The 24,262-nt window shown below is 40.2% G+C and overlaps 2 protein-coding genes across 2 annotated transcripts; one reads left to right on the top strand and one right to left on the bottom strand.

The window, feature by feature from the left end:
• Positions 1-446: 446 nt before the first annotated feature.
• Positions 447-8,493, bottom strand: LOC111272375 (uncharacterized). Its single transcript, XM_022853807.2, has 4 exons — positions 8,179-8,493; positions 6,865-7,834; positions 4,037-6,576; positions 447-3,674 (listed from the first exon to the last, which is right to left on the bottom strand). Exons 1-4 carry the CDS (start codon positions 8,491-8,493, stop codon positions 3,327-3,329), a joined length of 4,173 nt encoding a protein of 1,390 aa, XP_022709542.1. The 3' UTR covers positions 447-3,326.
• A 623-nt stretch (positions 8,494-9,116) lies between these two features.
• Positions 9,117-11,117, top strand: LOC111272376 (cysteine-rich PDZ-binding protein). The gene is made up of 3 exons (XM_022853808.2): positions 9,117-9,513; positions 9,929-10,090; positions 10,799-11,117. Exons 1-3 carry the CDS (start codon positions 9,478-9,480, stop codon positions 10,910-10,912), a joined length of 312 nt encoding a protein of 103 aa, XP_022709543.1. The 5' UTR covers positions 9,117-9,477; the 3' UTR covers positions 10,913-11,117.
• The last annotated feature ends 13,145 nt before the right edge of the window (positions 11,118-24,262 follow it).

Raw genomic sequence — 24,262 nt, 5'->3', positions numbered from 1 at the left:
GTTATCTCAAGACTCAGCTCAGCTTAACCAAGCTGCGCCCAACATCTTAGACTATCAAATAGGCCCTTCGGCGCTCCTTCGTCGTAATGTCGTATACGCCTCTGTCTCTCAGTCATGCATTCATCCACTACTCTAGCCACACTCGCGTCAACCTCTAGCGGTGTTGATTGGTACCCTGCCGTATGACGTTTTCCAGCGTCGCGGTACGACTTATGTCTTTGCTGGCAGCGCCAAGGTGCACCTTATTGGACACTACTGGCCCTTGTTAAAGTCGAAGGCTGGGAAGCTCAATCTGCACTGAGTCCCGCTGCTGTTGTTGTCTTAGTGTGATAGTTATAGTGAAAGCGTCAGCTTTACTGCGAAAGCTTTACTTTGACGACGTTACCGTCATTGTCGTAACAGTCATAACAGCAACGATTGCCTCCGGTTCTCGTCGCCAAATCCGGGGGTGCTATGGATGTCGCCGCTTCTCGAAGGAAATTCGTTATATTTCGACGAGAACACGAAGCGAATCATCATCAACGGCGCTACTATCAACACTATCGCCATCAGCATTACTACAATATCATCGCTAACCTTCGCCGATCGTCCGTTTTTATCTGTCTTGTATGAACGATTTAAGCTGTACATAGAAGATAGCAGCAGCTCAGCTACTTGTAATAGCCGAGGAATGGAGAAGGCTAGTAAGTGCTAACTGAACTACAAGCGAACCAACCAGGTGAAAAACCTGCTACGAAACTGAACAGCGAAACCCACAGGCATTGCCCATTTCAAAACGGAGAAGATATTCGGGAGATACTGAAAGGCGGTGTCTTACTGAACTGCTGAAAGACTAGAGATATAGTTGTAGGATTTTGCTGGGGTCCTTCTTTATGGTAACTGCCATAGGTATGCAATTTTTCGGTAGAAGGAAGTGCAGGTGACTAGATTTTGTGATTGTGGATGCTTGAGTGAGTCCAGGTGTAAATAATTGGATATTTTTTTTTTTTACCTAGATAGTAGAAAATTCGAGGCTGGCAAAGATAAACGCTACTACCGATGGTGAGGGTGAGCTAACAAATATATTATCTGGTTGCCAATACCAGACGAGAGGGGATCACTGAAAAAAGCGTAATGAAATGGAATATAATGACGGACCTTTCACAGAGCAGGAAAAATATTCTCGCACAAGGGACACAGGAGGGCCTCGATTTATACAATAATGTAGTAAAATGGACAGTCAAAAAAATCAACAAAAAAAAAAAAAACATTGTATTTGTTGCCCAACCACATAGCAAATAAATTGATGTCAAAATGTTGATACAATAGCAAATTCTCCCGGTTGATTGAAATTATTAGTTGTGATCGAAAGCATGCGAATGCATATTACAGAACAAACACTAACGATTGCTTATAGGTTTCTTTTTTTTTTTCGCCGCCATGCTACAGCCGCTCAATTTTAAAGTTTTTATTACCCTGAAAGATCCCCCGAAAGCTCCACTAAATGCTGAATTCTCTAATGTGACAAAAAGTCATTCACAAAGTGTATTTACTTGTCAAGCTTAGTTTCTGCACATTTACCAGAGGTGCAAAGTCATATCTACGCAAACATAGCCTTGCTTAAATTTTCTCAAAAGTACGCTGTACATCGTTAGAATGCCTTCGGCGTTTTCTTCACCTTTCAGACATTGCCTACAGAACTAGTTACTATGCCGAAGCGATAATTACAAATGTGTAAATACCCTTAACTAACAACGCCATTTATAAGCAAGTAAACACGTCTGGAGTACTGCGACCGTCAAATATATTGGTGCACCTGATGGGAGATTAGCGCATCAAATCGAGGAATTAGACCTCTGTAAACGGGAACGTTTGATATCTTCACAATAAGTGCAGCAGTGGCTATACCTCAGATAATTTTATTTTTGGCATTAGTACAAAAAATCGTGGTGCCCCATTTTTTGTTTTAGTTGCAGAGGCCTATTTCCGGTATTGCAGCATTTCTCCGCCTACTTATTTTTTCCGTTCATGTTGTTGCATTGTAGAGGATGTTTGCGAGTTTGTGACGAATAGTTTTATAGATGAGCAGCATCTATTTATAAATATCGAATTTATAATCGTTACGTTTCTTTCGAATTGTTGAAGGTAGGTAGGCAGCCACCTTCTTTAGGCCTTATGTGACGATGAGCTTTAGGGTTAATAAGGATATATACATGGGTTAATGTGTCAATATTTTCCCTTCAAATACATAGAACTATCTCGAGAAGTGTGCGTACAGTTACGAGGAATTCGATTATTTTTTCTATTCTACACAACCAGAAGGCTTTACGGTCATTCGTATAGCCTGTGTAGCGTCCGTCAGCGATTTTTGCTTCTAGCGAGGCAAACAAATTGACTTGTGCTTCCTTTATCCTTTTGTTAGGCAAAATACATTTCAAAGGATGGTTTCCTACTGTAGAGAACTATATCTTCGAGGCAAGTAGGCCACGTATACATAAAGTTCCTTTTGCTCAATTAATCCCTTTTATACAATGGGCAGCTAGCTATTCGGTTCAAGAAGTCGGATGAGATGCGCTTCATGAAAGTTTATATAATAGTGTGTTTCTTGCTTCAGCAAACTTTAAAACTACTAGATTTGATACTATGACTCTGCATCTTTCGAACTTAATAAGTTCCTCGAAGTAGTCTATCTTGTGAATATTACGAATCATAGTCATCTGGCTTCTTAGGGCGTAGGCCTCGACAGTATTATATGCATATACTGCAGTATTCGGACATATGCCAGCAGATATTCACAAAAGGAAGCTCATTTTTACCCAATTGGAAATTACAAGTGTTAATAATATTAGCCATCTGCATCAAATTTATAGGAGTATACGTATGAATTGACATTGTCTTATTAGCTTCAAATCACTTTGGTAGGTACCATGATGATCATCGATCGATAGTATTCGTTCAGAATATTGACGGACAATATTTCCGCATCGATTACTTAGGATATTAGTATACACTTCGACAAATTCCTAGCTTCCAGCGGTATAGGACGAACTTTCCTTAATTATTACTTAGTTGCCCGTTCCAGTATGGCCAACCTTTACGACAATAAGCCAAGATGGGTAATAGTGCCTGCGGAAGGTTAGGAACTAAGATTTATTCGCATAACGGGCGATAATTATCTACTATTTTAGCTATATTTGAAATGGCATTGAGTCTCACCTGAAACTCAAGTCGTTGCATGTAGTATTCTGACCACCTTGCCACAACGGCCGTTCAATTTCCTACCGCAGACGTTACCTTAGTTGTTAGAAAGTTGATGCCATTTCACTGTTAGCAGCGTAACTCGGACCCTACATGCAATCAAGATTGGACGGCATTGGTTCGTCTTCGAGTCGACTATTATCCGGCTCTTCGGGCTCACTGACTGACGGCTCGTTGTCGACAACCGAAGCGTCAAAACTGACTTTGCGTTTTCCTCTGCGACGTCGAGGGGACAGGGGGTTCACTAGAATCGGAACAATTTGATTCTCCTTCAAGCGGTGTTTTTTCAGGGGCTTCTGGTGGTGCACGACTGCCTTTTCCAGCTGCTGAATCTTCTTCAAGAGCGCGCCAATCGTTTGTAAGTGTTCACTTCTAACTGTGGCACTGGCTTTTATTCGATCGAGGAGTTTGTATTTTTCTTTTTCTAGGCGAACAATCTGAAATGGTGCAAACTGTTTTTGTAGCTAGCTTGTTTAATACAGATGTGTAAGCGTGTACAAAAAGCGGCTGATTGTCAACAATCTATTTACAAACAGCAGATATTATAGCGATGGCTTAGTGGGCATATCTACTGCATTCAATAAATGGCCAAGTAATGTTTGAGAGAAAAATGCAAATTCTAGTACGTTAATAAATTCAACCGACTTGAAAGCATACAATAACTCTTTAAGATCATAGGCTTCAACTTCACACAAAAAAATGTGTGAAACGGTCTATCATTTTTCCTAACGGAGCAATGATATCACTAATATATTTTCATCACACTAATAATTTAAACAACGTAAAACAGCAAATGTACCTGTGCACGAAGCAATGTTTGTGCCGATTCCAACCGCTCGATAGCAACGTCCTTTTCCTTAAGTTGTTCCTTGAGTCCCTCTATTACCATCTGCCATTTTTTCGCTTCCTCCCAACGAGCAACCTCAACGGTTTGTTTGGCCTGCTTCTCAATCTCGTCATAAGATTTCTCTGCACGCTGTTGTTTAGCCTCGTATAATTGACGCCGTAGATTTTCAATATCATCTTCTAGAACTTTTATTCGTTTTGGGTCGGTCCTTTTCAGGCTCTGGATCTTGCGTAGTTGCTCGATTTTTGCGTTTTGTCGCTCTATTTCTTCCTCATAAGTTGATGTTTTCCCTTTAGCGTCATCAAGCGCACTCCTAAGGCGAGCTATCTTATTCTCTGCTGTAGAGAGCTTCTCCTTTAGCTGAGATAGTTCCTTTTCTAGTTCTGAACCTTTTTGCTCTGCACTGTGTTCTACGGTTCCAAACAAAGGGTCGGATGCAACAATCATTTCTACTGCCTCCAGCGGCACCGGTGCTACTGGCTGTTTCAGTCTTTCAAAAGTTCGTAATCGCTCTTGTGCTTCCATGATGTTTTCGCGCAGTTTCTGGTTCGAGTCCTTGACTTGCTCTAATTCACTCTTCAGTCCAAACTCAAGGGTGCTAAAGGATTTTAACTTGTTTTGTAGTTGAACAATCTGAACTTGTTTCTCTGCAAGAATCTTTTCAAACGACTCTTGATCGGGGACCGCGTCATTGTCAAGAGCCAACTGCTGATGATGAAATGTTTTCATTGTAATTTCAGCAATCTGTTTTTTGGCTTGGTACAATTCGTTCATACGCGTATTCTCCAGTTGTTGGAGGTCTGAGTTACATTTGACTTTAACGGACACCAACTCTTGTTTAAGGTCAGTGACTAGCTGACGATATCTTTCCAGGGTTTGTTCCTTGTGACCAAGAAGCTTTTTTGTAGTGTCAAGTGAAATTTCCATGATCTTCATTTTCTGCTCAAGGTTACCACAGGCAGCCTGCTGCCTATTAACCTCCTTGAGCATTATGTCCTTGATCTTTAATGCGTCCTGAGTCCTTTTGAGGATATCTTTCGCATCAGCAAGTTCCGAGCATAGCTTTCGGTTGTACTCGCGCAACGAGTCCATTCGACGGTAGAAGCTGTGCGAGACACTGCGCTCCGACTCGGTTTGGGATTCTTCTTGAATCGTATCATCGTCTGAGTTTGCTCCGGTCGTTACTGAACTTTCTGCGTCGGCCTCCGATGCTGTTGTCGCAATTTGAGTGGGGTAAGAGGTTACTTGAGACTTTCGCAACTTTTCGTTTACCTGAATTAACTCACTTTCGCGTTCTGCTAATAACCTCTGACCTTTGAGATGTTGTTTACTTAATGCTTCGATTTGCATGCGTAACTTCTCAAGCATGAACATATTTTCGGTCTGATCATCAATTGCCGCTTGAGCTGCAATCGTTTGCTCGTCCTGTAAGGTTTTCTTAAGCGCTACAATGTCATTGTTTAGTTGGTATACCTGCTGTTTCAGCTCAGCAGTGTAATCGAAGTTGACTTTATATGAAAGATTTATCTTCAGACTCCTGTCCTGTGTGCCCTGTCTAAGCGCTTGTAACTGCCTGCGATAGACTTCCTGCAGGCAATCTGCGTACGCCAGCTGCTCAGCAAGTACACCCGAATATACAGAGATTAAGGATCGTTGCCTGAGAACTTGTTGCTGAGCTGATTCAAACAGTTTTACAACTAACTTCTCTTCTTCACGGTTTGCTTTTGTCGACATCCGAATGACGTCTAGGTCATTAGCGAGATTTTGATTTTCATCCAATACTTCAGATACAAACTCACGTAAAAGCTTCATTTCGATTGGCATTTCTTTCGGTAATTTTCGCTTAATGGGTGTGGGTGGTGCAACTTGTTTATCTTCGGCTGACTTGTTATTAGCAATTAAAGGGCTTGAAGAATTTGTCATTTGCTTTGCTCCCCTCTGGTTATTGAGCTTCTGAAGGGCTTCAAGAATTTGGACTAAAAATTCCTTTAGCTTTTGATTCTCTCCTTGTACATCATTGTACCCAATCAAGCCGTTGCCTTCTACATCGTTATCCTGCGAATCTTGACGTTTAGAAGGTATTTGGGAAATCTGGCTACGGCTGAGATCCCTTTCATCCGGACTTTCATGGGAGGAGATCTGGGTACCTTTATCCCAGGGTTGACTCCAGTCTGAAGAGATTTTATGAACATTGTCAACGAGGTTTCTCTGCAAATCGCGCAAACTTTGTTTGAGGGCAAGGATCTCATCTTCTAAAGCTAAAATGGTTTTCTCAGCTTCGATGTTGTCCTGTCCTTGTTGAACTTGGGTAGCTTTTTTCGAAGGTGGTATGAGTCCCTGGCAGAGCTGTTCATTATCACGGGTAAGCCGCTCAATTTCCACATAGCTTTCAGCTAGCTGGTCCTGCAATTTGGCGATGTTCTTATCACGGGATGCGATTTTTCTTTTACATATTCGGACCTCAGTGACGGCATCGGATAAACCATATACACCTGCAGTACAATATCATGGTAGTTAGTTAGTTAAACAACTCAGTTAAAATAAATAACTAATTCTCTCTTCAGAAGCTTGTCGTATGCAAGGTCTATTATTGGCTTAAGCGGACTGTCTCCAAGCTCCTAGACTCTATCAACGTCAGCATTCACGGCTCCTGTTCGACATTACTAAGGCACTGCATTGCCAAGATGAGTTTGTTTACTAAAATAAAACAAAATTTATTGAATCCCAGCAGCGAAAATGTGAAATACACATTGTGCATGAAAATAAAAAGGTAAACTTACCCATTTCGTATTTTCTGGCCACTAGTAGAGCTTCTGCAAGTTGTTCCTCTCGATCAAGTAGTTGCTTTTCCAGATCAGCATTCATATCTTCTGCTATTCGTAAACGTTCCCTGTCTTTCCTCTCATCATTGTGGCTCTGGCCTTCAGAAACCAATTCGCCTTTTAATGTTTCAATAATACGCGTATTGTCTTCTATGTCCAACGTGGCTTGACCTAAATTGTCAACTAAACTTTTAATTTGCTGATCCTTTTCAGAGATCGCTTTTTTGAGCACATTTAATGTAGACGTAGTTGTCAAGGACAGAACAGAGTCTAATTCCTGTTGCAGGCGGACGACCCGAATTTGAAGGTCGTGAATTTCAGCATTTTTTGCTTCGAGTATCTTTCGCCACGTATCGAGTCGATCACCGGAGCTGCTCCTCGATGATCTATCTACGTCTTCTGGCTGGAGAGCTTCGAGCTCGTTAATCTTGTTCATATATTCGTCGACAAGTCCTTCTAAGGTGGCGATCTCTCGGCCACTCTGTTCGACTTGACGTATTAACGCACTATTTGTTTTTCTCAGATCCTCAATCAGATCGGCTGACTGATTGATTTCTATAGTCGCATCGCGGAGCTTTGCACTAAGCTGGTCAATGGTACTTTTCAAGTCGTCATTAACACTTTCCTCCTCTTGTAAAGCAAGCATAAGCTTCGTTATTTGATCGTTCTTTTCCTTAAGCTTGGCGATGACCCGCTTTTCGTTCACTTGCCGTGTGGCATGTACCTCTTGTTTTTCAACAACCCTAATCTTTTCGTCCAGCTCAGTTTGAAGTGCAAGCATTTCTGCCTGCAGCGATTTACGGTCTCGTTCAGCTTCAGCATAAAGAGCTTCAAACTTTATCGAAGTTTGTTTTTCGCGTTTCAGCATTATCTGTACATCGTCCAACTCGTTCTTTAACTTTTTCAACTGACTCTCAACTTCGTCATTCTGAAAAGGCCGAATAAGGTTCTCAGATTATTATTATTCCAACCATAGATTATTATAATGTTTACTCTCCTCGGCAAGAGTACACAGATAAATGTTCCTTATAGAAGTTCAACTATTCTTTTCATTGGCCGACACTTGCAACGGCATTTTCTCACATACATACCATAGATGGACATGCTACTAATATTGTGAGCAGAACGGTTCGCTTGCATTAGCTTTGATATAAGGAGCCTGACTAGTGTTTTGAGTATATTTATTTTATAATAACAACTGAAAATGGTTTCATTTGAGTACGCTGTTAAGCAACTATAAGGCTAAACGTTTGATGTTGCTCCGAGCCTCACCTGTAAATCACCGCTTTTCAGCCGCGCAATCTCCTTTTTCAAACGTTCATTTTCGTCAGCCATTCCCGAATATTTAACTACAGTCTCGAGCTCCTCGATAGCCGCTTCAGCCTGCATCGTTTTAATTTTGATGACTTTCTGCGCCACACCGACGAGTGTTTGTAGATCGTGCACGTCTTGCACTTCATCGGCCCCCTGTAACTTATTAAACTCATCTGCCGCATCTTCGATTTTCTGAAGTTCAGACTCATCAGCATGCTCCACATTTAGCGTAGATCGAATTGACCTTAGCAAAGTCCAATCCAGAACAGTCATCGTAGTACTTCGAAGTGCTACACTTCTGTCATTAATTTCAACCTAAATTAGAGAGGAGATGTTTAAAATCGAACCGTACATCGCCTTTGTTGGCTCTCATACAACTATTACTCGAACTCGGCTAGCCAACGAGAAAATATTTTTAATGCAAAATTAAACCCCTGGGGGAGCGAACCCACAAAGCGTACCCGGTCTCCTAGCAACACAGTCGAACACATTCGACATTGTTTTGTAATAATGCATGTACTATAGAGTTTCCGGTGAAATCTTTAAACCCGATTTATCAGTATGAGAATCAACTGTTCGACGACAGTTTAACTTCTATGCGCTGAATTTTAGTGTAAGTTCATATTATATTAGACCGCACGTTGCATTTATTTGTTTCTCAAAATTAATCGTTTCAGTAGGTCTATTAAAAGTCGCCGATACGTTGGATATCGTTGAGCTTCGCCATTGCTCTATTTAATTACGAGCATTCTTATAAAACATAACAGGGACAACTATAGCCTTTGATTATAATCCTTTATGTAAGCATGGCAGTTGCTAGAAAGTTGTGTGACGTCTGGTTCCGTCGTTTAAGCACTCGAAGGTTCCAAATTTTTACATATTGTTTGTTGATGATCGACTTGTCTGTTGTGAATTGGGCATAGTTAAGTAGATCTTCGGCGCGACCGGCATTCGAAGATCGAAGGTTATCAACAGTATACCGCTTTTCTATTATTTAACTTTTGCAGCGATGCTTATTGAATTGCAGAAGCTGTGTCAAGCTCCCGTACCAGTACAGAAAGCACTGTCTCAGCGGATGTTCTTCAGCGACAAATTGTCGTATCGGAATCTGACTGTTACATTTAATCAATCTTCTGCTTAAAAACATTTCATCGTCATTTTACGAGCAGAGCAAAAACTCTAACAATGCACTTGTTTAATGCGGTCCACTGTGCACTGATATTTTCATTCGTGCATTGAATAATCGTACACCGAAAAATGGTGTGTGAAAAATGCGAAAAGAAGCTGGAAAAGGTGAGATGAAAATGAAAACAACGAAAAATGAATCAAGTAGGTGCACAGAATAGTGTGCTATCAGAGTAAATAAGGCACATGACTCGTCAGACTTTGTGTGTGCCTGTAACGTATCATTTGATTTTGTAAATATTCGTATTTTGAATTACATCGTAGTGGCTTAAATAAAGAATTACGGTCAACTTCTATCCTCAATGCGGAATTGATTCTCTAACATTACTGAAAAATGTTACCCGAATAATGTATTAGTGAACGTGTTCATCCTAGTAAGCCTATTACTGATGCACAACAAACTGACCGTAGAAACAACAGAAGCAATCTCAGCGTAACCATGAAGACTTTCACGGTTAGGTAATGTTAAAAAAGCAAGTCTCTTAACTAATTGAAATGTCTCAATTTACAATGACTCGTATAGGTTTGTACGCCGGAGCCGTGGAAGGCGGGCTCATTTGCTGCGGGGCCAGCTGGTACCTCAGGTGGGCGCAAACTCAACGAGAACAAAGCACTAAGTCAACGGAAAAACAAATTTAATCCATACACAACATCTTTTAATGCTTGTCGAATTTGTAAAACAAAGGTACGTGCGTGCATGCGTTACGTAGGAAATCGTTCGATCGTACACTGACCTTCATGAAGGCGAAGGTGGAACGGTCGAGCTGTTCACTAGATCGAACAAGCGTTGGCTTCAGTACTTCCTTGTTCTAGTATAATATAATATGATCTATTGTAATAACCTTGTTCTATATTCTAACGACTGGAAAACGTAAAATTTGAAGATTCTTTAAATATATAAAGACAAGGTATTGAAGGTTCATGCAACTTATTGAATGAACCAAGTTTTGTATATTTCATTACACTAAAGTTTCATATCTTAACGGATTTAATAATATATATATATATATAGGTATAGATACCTATATGGCTACTAGGGGTTTGTGTCGAACATGTGTGGCCATGGACAACGCTGCATTTTGTTACCATAATCACATTGGTTGAGTAGTAACAGCCATTAAATAGTACAGAGGCTCAACAGTGTGTGTATATAATAGACACTCGTGCCGACAGTTTTGAAGACGGGTTCAACAACTCGTATTGTTAAAATTAGTTTTTTCTAATAAATATGCCAATGCTTATAGTTAAGTAGCGTACATCAGCGTTATTAATTATTCATTAATGATCGAATAAGTAATACCTGCAAATTCGTGGAGGTCAAAGTTGTCTTGTACATGAAGACGGACGTAAAGCTTCCTCTGTCTAACCAACCAAGGTTGTTTTTTGTAATCAGGTGCATCAGGTTGGCTCGCACTACTGTCAAGGTTGTGCGTACAAAAAGGGAATCTGCGCCATGTGTGGAAAAAAGATACTTGACACGAAAAACTATCGACAGAGTTCTACTTAGTGTGCATCATGAAAAGTCGTTCAATGAAGAGAAATGTCAAATAAGGTGTGACAATTATATGTTAAAGATAAAAAATTCTCCATCTACCTAGTCGTATTCGGGAGTATGTTCGTGAACCATACATTTAATATGTACATCAATTGCATATATGTAAAATACATTCTGTGTATATGTGAATAAAATTAGCTGCATTTTTGGCAGATGATTTAGCGGTCTTTTTCAAAATTTCAAACTATTGTGGTTAAATGCTTAAGAAAAAGAACAGTTATCGTATCATCGATCATCAACAAGAACGATAGTTAGTGAATAGAAAGTCCATGAAAAATATATTTTAGAATAATACGCATTTCTTAGCCAGCAGGAACTTGAACTTTTTTTTTTTTGGTCTTAACTTTAGCGACTTTGTGTACAGTTTTAAAGGCCGAAACGGTTTTTCACTGTTTTTTTTTTAAAAAGCTAAGTGAGTATTGTTCTGCAAGTGTCTTAACAGTCTCTCCACAGACAACTATAATACTGAGTATACCAATATTATTAAAACAGAATTTTATTCGTATTGGGTAGATGTAACGATGAGCTGTTTTGCTAATGAAAACCGCAACCGAACTTTAAAACATGCTGAGTCAGAACTAGATAGCGAATCTTAATTTCGTGGCTACGCGTTCAGTGACGTACCACCTCCGACACTCATATTGAAAAGGTTTAATAGAGCTGTTGTAAACGACAGTTCTCGTACAATCATAGGGCTGGTGCAAATTATACCCCTTCAGTCACTGATAGAAGCAGAAGCATCAGGCCTCTTTCCTCAGCCAATTGAAATATTGGCTTTCAGTGTTCTATTCATTATTATTATTCATTCTGTTTGTGTCTTATGCCGAGAAAGTCGGCCCGTTAAAAAAAAAAGTGCTTTTTAAGTCCACGTATCAAATAGGTACTAAGAAAGGTGTTATGTCATGCCTCTAACCACTATGGGTATACGCCACGGTGTTCAGATGTAGCCATGTTGTATTGTCTAAACGTGCCTTGTTGTTTACCTAGGACCGATGAATGGTATTCCGGCATCTTGCTAAAGCTAGCACTTTTAAACACTTTTAATCTGACTCTGAACTTTTAACTTCTCCTGGGTCATTTTTTTGGCTGAGCTTTTTATGCTTTCCTAATTAATGTGATGAAAATCAAGAATCTACACCTAGGTACAGAAAAACATCCCTAGAAAGCTTTTTTTTCCAGGTAAAATGTATTGGTGTAATTTATACGAAAAACATTAAAACTTGAATTGATTAGAATTACCTGCTCCGACATAGGCAAAATAAAAACAGGTTCGCGTAAAATGTCCAAATAGTTGTCGACATTATAACTATTGATATCTTTATACATCTTGTAGCGTATAAATTAGCAAGCTTTTTGTTTTTAGGTCTTCGAACGGATGTGAGCAATGTTGTTGCTATATCGGTCTCCATTTATATGCACAATGACGCATCAAAATTAAGAATTTTTCTTATTTTTGTGACTAGAACCGTATATTAACAAGAGCAGCTATTTCAGCGATTTTTTTGCATGTGGCAAAAATTCCGTTTTTTTTTTCGGCAAATAGCAAATTTGCCAATAAACACTTGAACATGAACTTCATCTACTTACTCGATTTACCTCGAACACTGTTCGCGTTAGCTAGAAGGAGCACATATGCTCATAAAGACTCTAATGATCCAGTCAGTTTTGTGATGTGAGCCATGTCTTCGCATTCGACGTAGTATCATGCAGGCAAGCTGTGGAGAACACACAACTACGTAGCCCTGCTGGCATTTGACGCCGCTGCTGACCCATGACGACTCAGCTGGCACCATGCAGGCCTACCTAAATAATCTGATTTTTGCTGCTGAGAAAAGCAATCAATTTTACCTAAAACTATTTACACGCTTATCAAAGCTTAGACCTAGGACATTCATGATCGGTTTATAATATGGCATAGCACGGCTGCCATGCTTGAAGCGACGTACCGCAGTCGAACAAACACAAATCGATATCCTATCTGACGAGCAAATAGCTGAATCTGAGTGCTTTGAACAATACCTAACCATATGAAAAAAATACGTACAGAAGCGGTTTGCCAAAATATACTCACAATCCTTCAAAAAGCGCTGATCAGAGAAATGTTTTTAACTACCTTAAACAGCTAGAAATGGACGTTCTCTATTTTGAACGCTTGGGCTCCGTTGCCAGTGGGCACGCAGGCTTTTACAGAGGTAGAAAACTATATCTCATATTTATTTCTAATGGCAAATTGCCAACATTTGTTCCTCGAAAAACTCTCTGATGCTATGGAGGTTGCGGTTTACCAAAAGCGGCAGTATCGATTCTGGGCAATTGCCAATGAGCACATTTTTCGCATACTTAAATAGTGATTGTCTATGTACATTTACAAAAAAGGATTAAAAAGAATATCAAAATACGAAAGCATTCATGTACGTCCCAAAGGAACAAAAGGTCAATATGACTATAGTAGAAAGGGTGTCCCAAATTATTGTGCTTGCTGAAGGCGGCATCAGGCAGATTAAAGCTGACATTCTGTCGAAAAAAGCGATAACTTGAATTCATTACTGGCAAAGACCCCACCGGTGCGTCCTTGAGTGCAAAAGAACGTTCAGTACTTTCCCAGAAACCAAGAAGCTCGACGTCGATGGAAAGAACGAATGGCCTTGCAATTAAACATTAATAATTTAAAATCAAAGGAATTATTCCGTAGAAATTAATGAACACCTTCAAGGTATCTATAATAGTGCTTAAATTTAAATAGAGTATTTCGAAAAGTGCAGCTTGTACATATATACATTTTTTGACTAACGAGGACAGTTTTAGAAATAACTGGGACAGTAGACAATGTTCATGTCAAAATTTTTGCCCGTAAATTTGCTGCAAAAACCACTAGCTGGTCATTTTTAATATACCTCTTTTTTAATCGATGATTTTACCGCGCATCAAGCGACGTTGTTACGCATAAACTCGCTAGGCTATTGCTCGAATACGTTACGCTTAAAAAATTGCAACGAATTTAAGCCTTGGGCTGATAGCAGGCCAGAAATTCTAAAAATGCAGAAGCCAACGGCCAAAGGGTTTCAAAAAGACTAACCATGAGCATTTCTGGACCACCCAAAGGGCGATTAATGTTCTCCTTTCTAAAACGGCCGTTAGTTTTTGTATCAAAAGGTGCCTTTTCAGACCTTTTAATGACTTGTCGATTTCTTCAAATCTAACCCTTTTAGTCGATTTTTCAGAAGCCGCATGAAAGAAAAAATTAGAAAATAACTGATCTTCGCTAAAGCCCCACATGGTTGTTCGTTATGATAAGCTTATTGCTTTGCTTTATCAACAACTAACTTTTTTCTTCTGCTAGCGGTAGCGGACGAGCACATGTCCGTTATGAAAAATAAACCACCAACGATTTACCCAATTCACACGCATCATTCCCTCCCGTATATATATATATATACACATGTATATATGAAGGGAATTAAAAAAGGAAAGGTCACTTCGAAGGTGAGAGACGCTACTACGAACAATATTGTAATAAAGAGTTAGTATACAGAGGGTACGAAATGGCAGCTCGATTTTGGTCGTTACAAAAAAAAAAGTAACTTCATTCTTCACGCTTACTTGCCTACCTAGACGTTCCACAGATCATGGCCTAAAAAGGCACATGCTATCTTTGTGGGTAATCATTGTTGATACTGTTCATTTTCATCAATAGCCGTTATTAAATACCCTACTATAAAATAAGCACGTTTTTAATACATAGGTTATAATGGTTACGATATATAGAGGAATGGGATAATAATTTAAAACAAAAAGATCCGTTATCTTTTCGACTATAAATAGCGAACGAATAAGAGAAAAGGAACATGTTCCTTCCAAATGATCTAGTTGTACCGACAATGGTTTAGATACATACGATAAGTTAAGCTTCAATAACTTATAGACAGTATTGCGATCTCAATAACGGAGCGCCACAGTTGGAATAGGTAATATAAATTGCGTTGCGTACCTTCAGTACCTTATTCCAAACTTTGTTGAATCTTTGGCTTTTTCTTCGCTTATCACAATGCAGCACGTATATTTTCGTAACATTTTTGAGTGCAAATAGGGTTTATGTGGACAATTTGATGTACCCAAGTAGCACATCAAAGTAACTTTTAATGCTGTGTATGGAATCTGTTCCTGAAAAGCGGCCCTTTTTTCCAATTCATACAACGACAAAACACATAACTCGCTAGATAGTAATTACGCTAGCCGTTGTGCATGGGTTACAACTGTCTGTCATTTATAACTATACTCTATATATGGAAAAATATTGCCTAATAGAATACAATGTCTGCAAGTACGGACGATCTGTTGATGGCTAGATGAATATCAATTAGAAGATAGCGTACAGATGTAACTAGCCTAAGGTGAGCTAACACGCAGAAGAACAATCGCTGATTCGTATTCTATTTCTATCATTAGCGCGATGGTAAAGCGATGAATGCAGTGAATTTGCCACTGTAAGTTTTCAGTGTTTTCTATCTCATCCTAATTCCATATCAGTTGGTCAAATGAGTGCGAGTCACAGAAAAGCTTTACTTTAGGTTTAATTCAAGGAGTCCTACAGTACTGCGGGTCATGTGTCCTAGATCGTTCTTAGTTCAGGAGGACGAAATTGATATGGAAAGCTATACGATTTATTGTTCGTGTACCATTCACGTTTCGTATAACGGCGTGACCGAAAAAATTATGAACTAGACAGAGTGATCAATACGGACTCCGGTACCGAGTAGATTGTCTAGTGCTATGCCGAAAAAAATCTCCCACTCCTTTTGCTGTGCTTGAATGCAACTACCATATATTTTGACAGTAGAATTAATGTGCATTATCGGTCCGGCAACTGTGTTAGTTTCTCTGTCATGTGTGATATATACTGACCGAGCGAACGTATACATAAGCCGAATGTCCTTGTCCTGAGTATGAATGACATGATTAGGCGTGCTGGTAATATACTGTGCTCGGTAAACATATCCGTATAGCAGAACAAGCCTATAAGATGACAGCAAGCTGCACTTACGGCCATCACTCTCTACTTCTCTTTTACACATATTCTCTTAAGCTAGCAAAGAACCGCTCTAGACAGCCAGTTTCAGGCTATGCAGCCTAAATCGATCGCAGGGACTCTTTTAGTGCTTAATGTCGTCCTAATGGCGGACGAGTCTAAAGTTTCCCTTATTATTACTTATATTACCATTATCCATACGTATTATTACCATTATTAGTAAGGATTAGAAATACGATCGAGATATCGCACAGTACGATCGGTGCGGCGCGTCAAACTGATGGATAAACATGTACCGTTATTGAAAGTATACGAAAAGAAGCGGATTTGTTCTGCGCTTAGCATTGCTGAAAATATCGTGCTAGCTCCGAAACTGATTGCGACCTTATGCAGATTTTCCTTTTCATTTCAGTTATACCATGTGGATGTCGGGTCCAATTTCGAAGTACGAGTAAATAGATTTAAAATATTCCCAACTTTCCAAACTTCTTTTCAAGAGTATTTGATTTGATTTATAGTGATCAATTATTTTCAAAAGCGAACCATTTGGTTTAGCAGTTGTCCGCTGGAAATAGAACGCTTATTTTCTTATTGTGATCCAAACCGAGAAAAGAATAAATCAAGTAAAAAGCCTAAATGGATATTCAGCCGGCTAGTAGCGACGCTTGTGAACGTTACGAAAGGACCAAATTAAATAAATTTTTTTTTTCTGGTAATTTCTGGCAATTTTGCGGACATAGTGCACGAGGCAAAAAGAAGGTGAACAAATTCTGTCCAACCACAACAGAAGAGGTAGTGGCTCGTTTTCTATGAAGTATTAGAAAACATTGAACCACAGGGGGCGAAAGTATCCGTTCATTCACTCACTCTTAGTCGGTACGATTGGATTCAATTCAAACAGGAACAAAATGAACGTATTTTTGTTGTGATTTTGTCTGTAGACGCCATACACAATGTGATACTGTGTCAGTCTCCTTTTCGCACTCCACGTTTACGTACGGTAATATTCAACAGGATAGAGTTATCATTATTGGTTGTGTATGCAACGAGCATATAGGTGCGCAAACAACATACAGATTTGCCTCCTGGCCGCAATCGTTGTGCCAGTCATTCCGCTGGGTTTCTTGCCTGGCCTGTGCCCCCTTCTGAGCATATCATTTGCAGTGAGTTTCGCTTGATTTAGCTTGACTACATTTACTTTACTCTGCTGAGGGCTGCAAATGGCCGCCTATTCCCGGTCAGATGCATACCTATGGCTATGGGAAGGTAAAACAATTTAAATCTACATTGTAAATCAGGTTATCGGACGGACAAATAAAGGCATCAGATAGTAAATATTGCTGTCCGGCGTTTTTTTTAAAAAGTTAATAAAAAATATGTCTGTGACACGCTTAAAACAGATTGCGCTTGTCAAATACGTATTGTGGTGAAGACACACGAAAATAAGCAAAAAGTATTGTCAATTTGAGGAGGTATAGGTAAACCGACTTAGGCAAAACGAGTAAAGCTTAATTATATACAGCATATACGTTGGCGTGTTTGTCCTGCTGATGCAAAAGCGGACGTTTCCGATATTTAATTATATGAACATAGAATTCGTTGCCAAATTGCAAAATCTGCACAGATTACCTGCAATAGCAGTTATGTTATTATACGATGGCTATATTCATCATCGGTGAACGAATCACAACAACAAACTAGATCGTTCCATAACAATTATATAGAGATGAGTTGTTCAATTATGGAGGTCGGTAGATCATGCAACGGGCAGCTTGGAGCTTATATTTCTGGGTCCAGACGATGTTCAGCCTACAGCCTGCGGGCAGGACGCGTCCACACGTACCGAATTCGTGTGAATCCGGTTGATAGCCGATTAGAAGGAGCAACGAAGTTTGGGTGAGCTTTATAGATGGAAGTTCTTGACGAAAGTAGGGCCTTTAATGTCGACACCAAAGGTTTCTCGTACGATAGCATCATGTGTGGGCAAAAAAGTTTATAATTATATAACGAGATAGCCTGTCTTGCACGCACTTATAAAATTTTTTTTATTTAGGCCTATTCAAATAGATATGTCGAACTAATAACTCAAGCTGACCCTTTTGCGCGGTTGACATAAGGATTTTCGCCGTTTATGAAAACAACGACCACTTATGGCGATAGAATTCCAGTAATAATAGTAATTTCGGATAATAGATGACCCCAGAAACAATGGCTTGTTAACCACAGTTAGTTGGAAAAGTTATGCGTAGACATGGACGCACATCGGACGTTGGCTATACGATTAACGTGGCTCAGAAGTTCAAGCTGTCTGGATATAATTTTGAGATATCTTGAAACTGCCAATACATCTCGGGAGGTTCGGGTTTATGCGACTGTACTATATAAATCGTGTTTGGCTTTAGCAGTCGCTTTACCGTTTACAATGTAACAAAATTTATGACATCTTATTTACTATTACGAGCCGCTTGTCTTTCGACTCAACCTGGCATCGTCTATATTGTAACAACTAATTCATCGAATGCGCGAGTCAGCCTTTGCGAAGCTTATACAGCCAGGTCACCGCTGCTGTCCGGAGATAAAATTGTTTTGCTCTCGTGTCGACGATGCGCGCAGGGAAAAGACGTTCCCTGACTAAGCGAGCTTTGACGCTCCGGCGATCATTGATGAGCTTCCATAGAAGCGGCTCGTGCCGCTAGTACACATTCGGCATCGCGAAACGTAGTCAGCATGTAAGCTGGCAGGACTGTTTTGCATTGCAAACCGGAGCGTGATCTATGCGCAATACCCCTCATCAGAGCAGAAAGAGCTTCGCTAGCGACGTTGTCCTCAAGCGGTGCTCTTGTACGCCATCGCCGTGTCAGCACATTATAAATTATTCGATATTACGATAGCGATTAAATGTCGCAATGTATCCAGCTGGTTTAGCAAAAGACATACAACTTCTACAGGGCTTGAATCTCTGCCAAATTTAATGTGGTTCACTGTTACAAAATAGATTCGCGAATATTCGGTGATTTAGTATGTATTACTATATAAAAGCGTGATACACATTGATATAGAATGAGATGAATGGCATAGGGAGAAAACCGCTAAGCACTGTGACTGTTGTCACAAAAGTGCCCTAAGCGCATTTGATAATGTAGTAGATGAAGGGCCGCTTATACACCAGTATAATTATACAATCTAAACGTGAACAGAGCAGATAGCGATAAAAATAACAAGCATCTATTGGTAGAAAATGCTCTCGCATTAACACCTTAACACGGAATCGGTTTATGTTGAAATTAAACCAACTCCAGGGAACCGTGAGTGGTTTTGTTCTGGTAACGAAAAAAGAGCTATAAGAAATAGATACGTGCAGGCTCAACAGATCTTTTCACTCATTTATCATGAATTTAAAGAATACTACACATTTCGTAAAGCTATATTTAGATAAGGTTTTAAAACTGTCCTAAAGCAAACATTCGTTATCGCTAAACGTCAGGCTACGACAAACGCGAGGCATAGTCCATAAACGGTGAGAGCCGTCAAATAACTCTTGGATCTTTTCTGAATAGTGATACAACTAAGTATAGAAGGCAAGACTTCAATTCATTAAACTAAAACCAGCCCGATCATTTAATTTCAAATTTGCGTTACCCACGAACTCTGGCTCAGCTGCCTAAGACGTTTTCTTTTTGCCTAATCCTATGACATATGCATATATATAGCTTGAGCTCTTGTCAAATAAGTAATTTCTGCTATGGAAAATTGGGTTCATTGACGTGTCCACTACCATTGCTAACATGCACATATACCAGACATGCTGAAATATTTATATAGAGAACTATGCGCGATATATAAGAGTATCTGTAAAATATCGAGATATTGAAAATGTCGTGTGTGAGCCAAACTATCTTTCGTCCGACGTTTAGGGCTGCTCTTCCTCGGTTACTGGCCAATCTCGTATTATTAGTTAGTGTCTTTATTGTATTACAGTTTTATCAAGTCCAATACCACGGGCCCTGAGATGGGACGAAAATTGGCATAATAACAACAACGGCAACAAACAGACCGGCACAACTTCTCTTGACACGATGCTTGGATGACAAATTCTACCTGTGATCTTAATGCGCAACAGACCTAGCCAGCATGAGCTTTCGGCTAGCGATATGTCAAGTCAGCACTTTATCGCCTCTAGCAGTAACCGCTAAAGACGTGAACAAAGTAAACACAACAGAGTTACCATACACAAATCAACGGGACGTCGTGTAAAAAAATAGGACTTGCGAAGAAGGGTAGAACGAGGTGGGGTTCAAATGACGCCCAGATGAAACGGATCTGGAAGTGGTTGAATAAAGCGGTTGGTTGAGATATGATGAATCCAGTTGACCGGCCAAATCATCATCAGAATCCATTTCGAACTTGTACGTAGTAGGCATTTTGATTCTATACGTTCAGTACTGCCGTTAGAAATGGTAGATACTAGTTCACATGTGGATGCACTACGTACGATATCATATGTTCGCCTGGACGATGATGAATGGTAAGTTGAAGAGCTTTTCTCATCTCCACACATCTCTTGCAGCTTCGAGTAGTCGCTTTGAATGACCAATGGTATCAACAGTAAACACGTGTAGGGCAGCAATGGCCTCACTGGCACATCGGAAAAAGGCGAAACACTGCGAAGCGGAATACCAAGATCGTCCTGGTGGTGATGTCACCACAAAATCCTATATATATATATATATATATATGTGGTACCGGCATCGCGACTTTTGGCAATATGTCCGGTCCCTTAGTATGGTATGCCCAGGATGCTGGATGAAGTGGTAAGCCACCCTTCTGTGAACTGTCTAAGGTCTGTCATCGAAAAACAAGGGTAGGCTAAGTTCGGGTAGAGTGATAAGAGCAAGACAGCGAGATGGAAAGTGACTCAGACATAGGCTACGAAGTGCCTATGTACGCCAAAGCAAGGAAAAACGGGGGGGACTTGACCTTGCTGCCAAAAAGCCATTGGTGTTATCTGTCTCTACCCACTGTTGAGGCGGGCGGATGGCGCGACCTTCTGAATGCTAGTAGCAGCACATTGGAGTAGTAGGGGTTCAACAAAAAAAAACCTCCAGTAGTCAACTGCACCCCCGTTGCGTCAGTTTATCAGAAAGCTGCTTTGCTGTTTAAGGCTTGCGGCGATCTGTAGTTGTTACCACAGCGGGCGCTGCTCCTACTGATCCAGCAATGGTTGGTCTCTTATTTTTCCATCGTTGGCTTCGTATGTAGCTGCGCGCATTATCATAAAAATGACCTTCCGTGCCGCTTGAACCATGTAGAATAAGCGGTTGGCATCAGCTCCGAAGCAGTCAACTCTGTTAGGTTCGCATTGCCTCTCCATTTTTGGGCTACGGCCGTCTTTCTTCGAAAACGAATGGCTTTCTTTCTACTCGCGGAAAACAACTCGAACGGCGAGGAAGCGGGACCGTTCCGCTGCCTAACTCTCGTTCAAGGACGCAATTAGTGCGGTGGTTAATAGAAGTTACCGCAGCCCTCAGCTTTCGTTTTAATTCAACTCAAAATTGGGTGGAGCGAGGAGAACGCTTGGGCAGGCGAAGAAAGCATGAAGCTTGGATTATATAAAACATAGTAAATAGAAGAATTCGAAAATTTCTAACGCAACGGTTAAGCAAGATGGCGACATTGGCAGCCATGCAGAGCTAATCAGTTAAAAGTCATAATTAGAGAATCAGAAGTAAACAGAGATCAATGCAATGAGGTAAACTGGAGCTTGCGGAGAAAGCTAAAGTTATTTTGTCATAAATTAAATCTTGTTTTAGCGTTAAGAACGTAGATACAGAAAAATAACTTCCACAAAGGCATGATGTCTCCTTAGACAGTAACTGCAATCATGAAGTTTGCGCTAAACTAACAAGAGTATGAGTTTCGTTGTTTGGAATTGATATCGGCTATTGAATTACGAATGATAGTAAAAAGTGTCAATACAGGCGCACAGGCTTATCCATAGGTCTATCTAGGGACGTATCAACGTACTTCGATGTATCAGGGCGGATCATCTAAATGTGTATTCTTTTTTATAAGTTGCTTCGACCACTCGATCTAAAGCAAAATAGATATTTCAACGATTCTCTTTGGAGGTGCTAGAAGTGTTATTTCGGGCGATCAGGCTACATTTCATATAACCATCATTCACTGCGGTTCTACCCTCAATTTAGAACTTAAATCACTTATTAGTCATTTTACGGATATTTCTCTTTTAATTTAAAAGTAACTTTCTAGGTGTAAGCGTACGACAGGCGATATCAATAAATGTAGATTTGTTAAACAAGTGTCGCTCAAATATGTTACATAGGAAGAAATTAAAGCTGAATCAAACTTTGAGCTAGTAGCAAATCAAAGATTCGAACTGATCGTTGATATTTATTTAAGCGAACCAATTGGCAGTTGACATTTTGCTCTGCAAAGCGGTCGTAGATTCCTTTATAAAGATCTAAATGTATCGGAAATGGCTTTTTCAACAATTTTGATAAGTTTTCGTGCATTTATTTATTGATTGAATTTACTCCAGCTTGCTTCGTAGAAGTATTGCTCGGATTCTCTTTAGAAACCCCACGAAGACCGGCAATAGCGTAGATCGAGAAAAAGATGTTAGGGGTTTATCCCGCGTGCTACATCAGAAAATAGCCGATCCCCACTTAAGTTCTCTAGGCGATTCATTGTTTTTCGCCATCATGAGGCTGCTGTTTAGTTCCACGAAGAACTCGCTTCCTTCCGGCATTAGGAATAGCGTCTGAACGCATCTGCACTGTGGCAAACAACGTCGCCCGAATTTTTATTTTTATCGCCCATATATCCTTAAACTTATGTACACCCCAAATTCTTGGGAAAGACACTCAATATCTGATCCTCAGTGAAGGAAGGTTAAAGGACAGCATGCTAAAATTAAAGTTGTTAACTTGCAACTTGACCTTTACAGGCAAAATAATGTTTAATCGCCGTTCATCGCCCTAATATTTATTAAACACATTTACATATTTCATCGCATAATTTTATGCAATGATGCATCATTTTTTTTCTGCCTGACATTAGACGTAAAGGAAGATGCAACTCACACCGAAAATTCACGCTACTAATAGCTCTCCACCAGCGTGTTAGCATTAACACCGAAGTTTGACATGCTTAAGCCGGAAGAAAATAGCCGTTCCGTTCCCATCGCCATTGATACATGTTTACGAAAATGCTGTTGGGTTTGTTAATTGTGTTTAGATGAGCTTGGCTCCGAAAGATAGTGGAGTGGATGTCAATGTGGAAATATGGCCAGATTCGACTATCGCTGACTGTACTTTGCGTATATTGATTCGGAAGTAATGCGCGAGATGATAATGTGAGTAAATGATTGTTAAACACAAAGACGAAAGGGTCGTTCTTTGGGAGGGGCAGTGGTGCGGAAACAGTAACTAGCCACTTGGAAAAAACGAGCCATCACGCTGAAAGCAACGGGATGTAGATAGAAATAGGCTGCGTAAGAAAAAGGGAAGCCGAACGCCTGAGGCTTTGGCCTCAGCTATTTACAACAAAGTTTTCTAACGCTGTTCTCCTGCAGCTGCAGCAGGGCTCAATGAGCCGGATGGCCTGACGAGACGATGCAGTTTAAGTTTCGTTGGGCAACTGGCAAGGTTGAAGGAAATGGGGAGGAAAAAAGCCGAACGAGAATTTTGCAAAAGTGCAAAGTGCGAGAATGAAAGATAGCCAAAAAAAAAATCAAAACAGAGGCAAATAGACATGGGCGGTCTCAGTAGTACCCGTATCTAAAGCTAGTGTAGGAGACGAAGATGGGCTAAAACGGACAAGTTGAAGGCTAATGTACAAGAAAGGTAGTAGCTGAGAACCAAGGATGACGAAAATAAAAGAGAGGCAAAGAGGACTACGTACTCGTATCGTTGTTCTCAGCCTTTGCCAAGACCTTTTTTTTTATTTCGTGTTACCTGTTGATCACGCTACATATATTGCTGCTTTTCGGCGTCTGCGGGTCGACCTGTGCGAAAGCAATCCTAAAAGAAATAAAGGGTTTTTCCGGACTTGATCTGCCATCCAGCTTACAGGCAATGAACAGCCCACGGTTCGAGCTGTTTCAAGAGAGTGTCGCGTACTACACTTCATATTACGTGTCACGCGTCTTTAGGAGCAGTAGGAAGACCGCATGTACACCACCCCTCTTATAGGCACAAATTCCACCTAACTAATCTGGAACCACTGTGTCATGTAATCGCTGATTTTTCAACCCG

The sequence above is a fragment of the Varroa jacobsoni genome, unplaced genomic scaffold, assembly GCF_002532875.2.
Source record: "Varroa jacobsoni isolate VJ856 unplaced genomic scaffold, vjacob_1.0 contig02107, whole genome shotgun sequence".
NCBI lineage: Eukaryota > Metazoa > Arthropoda > Arachnida > Mesostigmata > Varroidae > Varroa > Varroa jacobsoni.
Note: the sequence above shows the minus strand (reverse complement) of the source record. Positions and strands in the feature narration are given on the sequence as shown.